Source organism: Ranitomeya imitator, chromosome 1, assembly GCF_032444005.1.
Source record: "Ranitomeya imitator isolate aRanImi1 chromosome 1, aRanImi1.pri, whole genome shotgun sequence".
Taxonomy (NCBI): domain Eukaryota; kingdom Metazoa; phylum Chordata; class Amphibia; order Anura; family Dendrobatidae; genus Ranitomeya; species Ranitomeya imitator.
The window spans coordinates 1,207,410,647-1,207,419,509 of record NC_091282.1 but is presented as its reverse complement, the minus strand read 5'-3'; the positions used below and the strand labels follow the sequence as shown (position 1 = coordinate 1,207,419,509).

The following is an 8,863-nucleotide window of genomic DNA, read 5'->3' as shown; positions in this document are numbered from 1 at the left end:
CCAGCAGAACTTACATTCAACGCCAAGGGCGGCCAACTACGGAATTGGGGACTATTCACCTTCAACCAACCCCTACTTGTGGTTTAACGGGCCAGGAGTCAACAATACGCCCAGTTATCTTCATGGAAGTAACCAGAACTCATACATACCACCTTCGTATGGATCTCAGAGACAATTCCGACCAAATTCGTCAAGTTTCAGTGGGACGGATCTTGGTTGGTTATCCATAGCTTCTCAGGAGGAACTTCTGAAGTTAGTGAGGCCTCCATATTCTTACTCGGCTCTTATAGCTATGGCCATACAAAACGCTCCGGAAAAGAAGCTAACCCTGAGCCAGATTTATCAGTATGTGGCGGACAATTTTCCTTTCTATAAGAAGAGTAAAGCAGGATGGCAAAATTCTATTCGACACAACTTGTCTCTGAACGACTGTTTTAAGAAAGTGCCAAGAGATGAGGATGACCCAGGTAAGAACGCGTCTTCAATGATTCAAATTATTATTTGTTGTTGCAATAGTATTAGTATTTTCGAGTCGCCCTTCGGTTTTGTATTCCGCTTTCATATTTATTTATTTTTTATTGAAAATGAGAAAGGACAAATTAGTAAAAAAAAAAATAGCTGTTAATTCTACGGCATTTCCAGTTTGTGCTGTTCTATTCGTGGAGGTCATGCCCTCAAGAGGCCTAAGTGAAGCCATGAATAAAAAAAACTATGTAAAGAATTTATCTGAAAATTCTACTATAAGTGTTTTTTGTTATAAATGTATTTTTAGATCCAATATCAAACAGGAAAAAATATTTTAATTAAAAAAAAATAAAAAAAAAAACTTCAGAAGCTTTTAAAGTTTTTAAAACTTTAGATTTTCCGCAACTTCAGAAGCTTTTAAAAACTTTAGATTTTCCGCTTGAATGACTAGAATTTCCCTTTACATTTTTGCAATTGTTTTTTTTTTTTGGGATTTTGTGTATCAGTACAAATTTTTTAATATGATGTACAATAATGATCTAATATTTTAGAGCTGCTATATTTGAATTTATATATTGTTTATATTTCATTCAATTTTTTTTTTTTTCTAAAATGTTTAGGCAAAGGCAATTACTGGACCTTGGATCCTAACTGTGAGAAAATGTTTGACAACGGGAACTTTCGCCGGAAAAGAAAGCGCAGATCAGAATCCAACAACACTGACACTGTCACGGCTAAGGGTGAAGAAGGTCGGGCAGCTCTAGGGAGGAAAAGTGGGGATAGCCCATCTATGATGACCCCATCGTCCCCCGAGGTGGAAGCCTCCTCAGAAGATCGGAAGAGCACATCTCCCCCAGGAATCACCTCCACCCCTTGTTTGAATAACTTTTTTAGCAGTATGACCTCCTCCTTGGACTCCAGCTCAGTGAACAGGCAGATGTCTCTGGGCTTGGTCAACGAACTCTCCCAGAGGAACATCACTGGATTAAGCAGCTTCTCCTCAGGCTCCATGATGGAACCATCTGCAGATTTGCAGGACACTTTACACCTCAGCAGAGGCCCCTATTATAATTCTTTCACCGCCTCCAATCCAAGCAGTCAGTTCAACAGCCATTTTTACAACAATTTCAGTGTCAACAGCCTCATCTACTCCAGAGAAGGCAGCGAAGTGTAGCCCCAGGAGGAACATCATGCCGGTCGCTGTTGGCGGAAATATTTTTGGGGGTAATTGCGTACGTTCAAAAGAGATGGCAAAAAACTGACTTAAAAAATATCTGCAGGGATGTCTTCACGATAGAACACATTCGGAAAAGGCCGCCGCTATTTTTCATCTTAGAAGTTCTGTAGAATTTATTTGTTAAAGCGTTAACCGTCAGCGACAGCGCCCAGTTATCTGCCATGTACGTAGCTGTCTGGTACATTACACAAGGTGTAGATCTGAGTGGGGAGAGAGCAGCTTTTTTACTGGTTTTATTTATAATAACTTTTGATATTTTTATATATATTATCTGTTTATATGAGTTTTGCAATAAATCGTGTAACAAAAAACTAATTTTTCTATTAAACTTTATACTGATTGGGAAAGAAAAAGAATCTTAACCAAAAGAGTTTTCATAGAAAAAAAAGTGTTTCCGTTAAAGGGATTTTTATATCTTTTGCGATCTATACATCTTGTAGCTTTATACCTGTCTGTCTGTCTGTCTATTATCCATCTATTATCGATCTATTATCTATCTATCAATTTATCTATCTATTATCTATCAATTATCGATCTATTATCTATCTATCAATTTATCTATCTATTATCTATCTATTATCTATCTATCATCTATTATCTATCTATTATCTATCTATTAGCTATCTATTATCTATCTATCTATCAATTTATCTATTATTTCTCTGTTATCTATTATCTATATTATCGATCTATCAATTTATCTATTATCTATCTATCTGTTATCTATTATATATTATCTATCATCTATCTATCTATCTATTATCTATCATCTATCTATCTATCTATCTATTATCTATCTATCAATCTATCTACTATCTATCTATCTATTATCTATCTGTTATCTATTTATCTATTTTCTATCTATATAAATAATAATAATAATAATAATCTATCTATCTATCTATCTATCTATCTATTATCGATCTATTATCTATCTATTTATTATCGATCTATTATCTATCATCTATTATCTATCTATCTATCTATCTATCTATCTATCTATCTATCTATCTATCTATCTATCTATCTATCTATCTATCTATCTATTATCTATTTTTATCTATCTATCTATTATCTATCTATCTATCATCTCTCTATTATCTATCTATTATCTATCTATTATCTATTTATCATCCATCTATCTATTATATATCTATCTTTATAGCATCTATCTATCTATTATCTATCTATCTATCTTTTTATCTATTATCTATCTATCTATCTATCTATCTATCTATCTATCTTTCTATCTATTATCTATCTATCTATTATCTATCTATCTATCTATCTATCTATTATCTATCTATCATCTATCTATTTTCTATCTTTTATCTATCTATTTATCATCCATCTATCTATTATCTATCTATCTTTATAGCATCTATCTATCCGTCTATCTCTTATCGGTCTGTTCCATCACATTTCTATCTATGTACTTAATATCTTTCGATCTATCTATATATCTCATATCGCCCTATTTACCTTTCTATCACCGATCTATTTACTATCTATTTCTTACACCAAGGGCTCCAATATTTGTCTTTATTTTCTTACTAATTGCGCTTTGCTGATCTCTATAGATAATCTACATTAAAACATGAACAGAAAATGTAATATTCCCAAATAATCAGCAATAGGAAACTTTTTATTATTATTATTTTAATATCACAAATGATCCAGAAACTGCAATCTTTTGCTTCTGCAAAGAGCTGTGACCCAAGCCCCACAATTATGCGGCTGCTTTTCCTCTTACCGTATACGTTGCACCATATTCCTAAGAATCATAAAGCCGGGATAATAATGGCAATTATCACAGAAATACGTCTATTTTTTTTTATTATTGCAGATACATAAAATTAGCTTTTCCAAGACTAGAATAAAGGTTTTTATATTTTCCCCGCACACGGTGTCCATGAACTGTCTGATTTTGCAGATGAAACGCTACGAACACGATTGACTTGGAAAAAATTAGTTTTACAAATGCTAGTGTGATTTTATTAACGAAAGGTAAACAATAAGCTTCATTCTTAAAGCTTCGTTAGTTTTCAGAACACTGATGTGCAGTTTGCAGTCTGGTTTACATTTTTCTCTTGTCGGAGTGTTCCTCTCAGTAATATAGGCTGGATATGAACGCTGTGTGCTTATGTCTTCCCTGCTCAGATATTGCTCTTATCACCTCTTCATGGGCTTTTCGCCTTGTCTAAAGCCTATACCGTGTCTCGGTCTTTTGGCTAAGATCAAGTGTAGTGTCTTTCGAAAAGAGGTTTCTGGTCTAGAAGATTCATACAATGCACATTGGGAAGATTGAAAGCCCAAAGTGCCAAGTGCCCCAGGAGTGGCGACCCTGTGGGGCTTTAATTCACTGGATTGGGAACCCCGCATGAATTCGGCACTTACACTTTACTTTATTCATCTAGCAAACACCCTTTTCCGGGCTTTTGCTCTGGAATTTGTTTAATTCCCTGTTGAAGGTCCTCTCAGTATTACATTGAGTAACCTTCGCTATTTATGTTTGTTTCTCACTGTGCGAAAAGAGGGTCGACTTCAACAATAGGACATTGTCGTGATACGGTTCCATCACGGGTTCCTCTCTTGGCCAGTCTAGGGGGGCAGTGAGTGGCCATCCGCTTCAGCTCCTCCCTAACCCCTTGGCTCCCCTCTTCCGTAAGGGGAGCACTGAAGCCCCCTTTTTCCGAGAGGGAAGCACCGAATCCCCCGTCTTCCAGGAGGGATGCACAGTCTAAGACTCTGTTTCTCACTTGGGTGGGAACTCAGGCAGATGCTGCGAGTAAGATTGGGTCTCCTTTGACTTCGGCAAGAGGAAGCTATTTGTCCCTGACCCTCGCTGTAGCCTTCTGGCTCGTAGGGACGGGCAATGGTTTAGGGGACCCTTCTCATTTTGCAGAGGGTTTCAAGAGGTCAGAATTCTAGTGCACTTTTTTGTGGCACTTAGTCACTTTTTCAAGCGCGCTCAGGTATAGACACAAACTAAGGCATTCAAAAAAGAACAGACTACATTCTTCTCCCTACCTGAGACCTTAGATACTTTCTCTCCTCTACATGCAGAGGAGATCTGTTTGTAATGACTTTTATTTCCTTGTTGCTATGTATAACACTAAGATAAAGAAACAGGGAGCAGAAAGCTGCAAAAAACAGGAGCAGGAGATCTGATGGATTTGTAACATTTTTACAGAAGCACTGAGCTACATAGAGGACTTATTAACTTACAAACATTCAGAAGCAGCACAATTATATATATATATATATATATATATATATATATATATATATATATAAGATAAATAGAAAGTTGTTTAACTTTCCATAAAATCTATGTGATGGTGTACATAGGTACATTGCCATTAAGTGCATGGGGCTGAGCTGTAATACTGGACAAAAAAGAGAAAAAAAGACACTACTGGAGAGATGCACACCACTGCAGTATTTTATAATATGAAAAAATCCACTTTATTAGTACACCACATTTAAAACATAATTAAAAAATCAAAAATAACCACACAACTGGCACCATCCTAAGTATACAATATACAGTGGGGCAAAAAAGTATTTAGTCAGTCAGCAATAGTGCAAGTTCCACCACTTAAAAAGATGAGAGGCGTCTGTAATTTACATCATAGGTAGACCTCAACTATGGGAGACAAACTGAGAAAAAAAATCCAGAAAATCACATTGTCTGTTTTTTTATCATTTTTTTTGCATTTTATGGTGGAAAATAAGTATTTGGTCAGAAACAAACAATCAAGATTTCTGGCTCTCACAGACCTGTAACTTCTTCTTTAAGAGTCTCCTCTTTCCTCCACTCATTACCTGTAGTAATGGCACCTGTTTAAACTTGTTATCAGTATAAAAAGACACCTGTGCACACCCTCAAACAGTCTGACTCCAAACTCCACTATGGTGAAGACCAAAGAGCTGTCAAAGGACACCAGAAACAAAATTGTAGCCCTGCACCAGGCTAGGAAGACTGAATCTGCAATAGCCAACCAGCTTGGAGTGAAGAAATCAACAGTGGGAGCAATAATTAGAAAATGGAAGACATACAAGACCACTGATAATCTCCCTCGATCTGGGGCTCCACGCAAAATTCCACCCCGTGGGGTCAGAATGATCACAAGAACGGTGAGCAAAAATCCCAGAACCACGCGGGGGGACCTAGTGAATGAACTGCAGAGAGCTGGGACCAATGTAACAAGGCCTACCATAAGTAACACACTACGCCACCATGGACTCAGATCCTGCAGTGCCAGACGTGTCCCACTGCTTAAGCCAGTACATGTCCGGGCCCGTCTGAAGTTTGCTAGAGAGCATTTGGATGATCCAGAGGAGTTTTGGGAGAATGTCCTATGGTCTGATGAAACCAAACTGGAACTGTTTGGTAGAAACACAACTTGTCGTGTTTGGAGGAAAAAGAATACTGAGTTGCATCCATCAAACACCATACCTACTGTAAAGCATGGTGGTGGAAACATCATGCTTTGGGGCTGTTTCTCTGCAAAGGGGCCAGGACGACTGATCCGGGTACATGAAAGAATGAATGGGGCCATGTATCGTGAGATTTTGAGTGCAAACCTCCTTCCATCAGCAAGGGCATTGAAGATGAAATGTGGCTGGGTCTTTCAACATGACAATGATCCAAAGCATACCGCCAGGGCAACAAAGGAGTGGCCTCGTAAGAAGCATTTCAAGGTCCTGGAGTGGCCTAGCCAGTCTCCAGATCTCAACCCTATAGAAAACCTTTGGAGGGAGTTGAAAGTCCGTGTTGCCAAGCGAAAAGCCAAAAACATCACTGCTCTAGAGGAGATCTGCATGGAGGAATCGGCCAACATACCAACAACAGTGTGTGGCAACCTTGTGAAGACTTACAGAAAACGTTTGACCTCTGTCATTGCCAACAAAGGATATATTACAAAGTATTGAGATGAAATTTTGTTTCTGACCAAATACTTATTTTCCACCATAATATGCAAATAAAATGTTAAAAAAACAGACAATGTGATTTTCTGGATTTTTTTTTCTCAGTTTGTCTCCCATAGTTGAGGTCTACCTATGATGTAAATTACAGACGCCTCTCATCTTTTTAAGTGGTGGAACTTGCACTATTGCTGACTGACTAAATACTTTTTTGCCCCACTGTAAATCTCAATATACAGCCTGATACACATCATAGTATACACATATGTGCCGTATATGCATAGATATAAAATATATAATATACCCCTAACCTAATGGCTCATGGGGCACCTAGAACCTCCTATATGGGTAGATGATTAAATGGGTAATACAAGTATATATCAGAATAACCCAATCAATGCCTCATTCAAGGAAAAAACCCAGGTAGCCAAACAGATGACTAATAAGCCATCATCCAAAAACGGAAAATAGGAGGGGAAAGGAGAAAGAGGGGAAAAATTACCCACGATCATCCAAATGCATGAAAAGTAGTGTTGAGCGATACCTTCCGATATCGGAAAGTATCGGTATCGGTTTGGATCGGCCGATATTCAAAAAATATCGGATATCGCCGATACCGTTACCCGATCCCAATGCAAGTCAATGGGACCAAAATATCGGAATTAAAATAAACCCTTTCTTTCCTTGTAGGTTCATTCTACCTGAAGGAAAACAACTAAGAATAATGTAGGATGTATGGGGGAGGTGGCGGAGACATTAAAGGCAATGAGGATTAGTCCAATCAAATAGAATAGCATGTTTTTTTTTTTTTTTTAAAGAAGTTCGGATTGAAAAAGATATTGAGTATGTAAATTTTTTTTATTTTGTCAGATATTGATGTTTCACTATTCCACGCCCTTCCCCTTCTTTTTTTTCTTTTTTTTTTTTTTCTTTTCCCACACTTTCATCTTCATCATCATCAGCATCCTTGACATCAACTTCTTCACCTTATTCATCTTCTTCTTCATCTTCTACCTATTTTTTTTTTTATTACATTCTTCATATTCATTTTCTTCAACTATTATTATTCTTCCTATTCTACATATTCTTTTTATTCCACTGTTATTATTCTTCCTATTCTACTTCTTCATCATATTCTCATTTGTGACAGGCATTCCCGTAGTTGTTATCTATAAAAGTTGGAAGATTACACCTTCCGTTCTGCCAGTCACAAAAGTTACATTTGTCCGCGTTCAGTTTGGCCTGCAGCATCAGGCTTTATCCAGGGGCACCACGAGGAGGAACGGACTCACCCCCATACACTGCTTAGTCTTCTTCTGCATATAATTTAGATAATATCTTTTGCTCTGATATTAAGTCTTATGCTTAATGTTCTTCTGCTCTTTGTTCTGCAGCCTCTTGTTCTTCTGCTTCTCGGTCTTCCATGTTGTCGTCTCCAGGGTCTTCGTCTCCAGTGTCGTCATCTCCGCCGTCGTCGTCTCAGCCGTCGTCGTCTCCGCCGTCGTCGTCGTCGTCGTCATCGGGGTGGTCTTCCGGGTCGTCGTCATCGGGGTGGTCTTCCGGGTTGTCGACGTTAGGGTCTTCAACTTGGAAATGTAGCAGAAGGTACAAGAAGGCTGAGAAAATGCCAAGAACCAGCTGATGGAACTGGAACTCGGATGGCTACCCGAAGGTTCAAGAGCCTATGGAACTACCGAGGACCAGCTGACGTTACTGGAACCCGGTTACTAAGCAGGAGGTACCCGTGCTAAAAAGCACTACCAAGGACCGCCTGACGTTGGCGGAACTCGGATACCCAGAAGGAGGCACCTAAGCCAAAGGCTCTGCCCGGAACCAGATGACGTTACTGGAACCAGGATGGGGAGCAGAAGGTACAAGAGCAAAAGACACTGCCGAGAACCAGCTGACGGTACTGGAACCCGGATGGGTAGCCGAATGTCCAAGAGCCAATGGAACTACCAAGGACCAGCTGACGTTACTGGAACCCGGTTACTAAGCAGGAGGTACCCGTGCCTGAAAGCACTACCAAGGACCACCTGACATTGGTGGAACTTGGATACCCAGAAGGAGGCACCTAAGCCAAAGGCTCTGCCCGGAACCAGCTGACGGTACTGGAACCAGGATGGGGAGCAGAAGGTACAAGAGCAAAAGACACTGCCGAGAACCAGCTGATGGTGCTGGAACCAGGTGGTGGACCCGAAGGCCCACAGGAGAGGAGAGAACAGCTAG

The 8,863-nt window shown here is 39.0% G+C and overlaps 1 protein-coding gene across 1 annotated transcript in view; it reads left to right on the top strand.

Moving 5' to 3' along the window:
• The window catches only part of LOC138657271 (forkhead box protein I1c-like), a 2,265-nt gene extending 248 nt beyond the window's left edge, over window positions 1–2,017 (top strand). Inside the window, exons 1-2 of the mRNA XM_069744952.1 lie at window positions 1–467; window positions 1,086–2,017. The exon at window positions 1–467 is cut by the window's left edge and continues 248 nt beyond it. Coding sequence (XP_069601053.1) covers window positions 1–467; window positions 1,086–1,639 — 1,021 coding nt within the window. The 3' untranslated portion in view covers window positions 1,640–2,017. The remainder of the gene's footprint in view (window positions 468–1,085) is intronic.
• The last annotated feature ends 6,846 nt before the right edge of the window (window positions 2,018–8,863 follow it).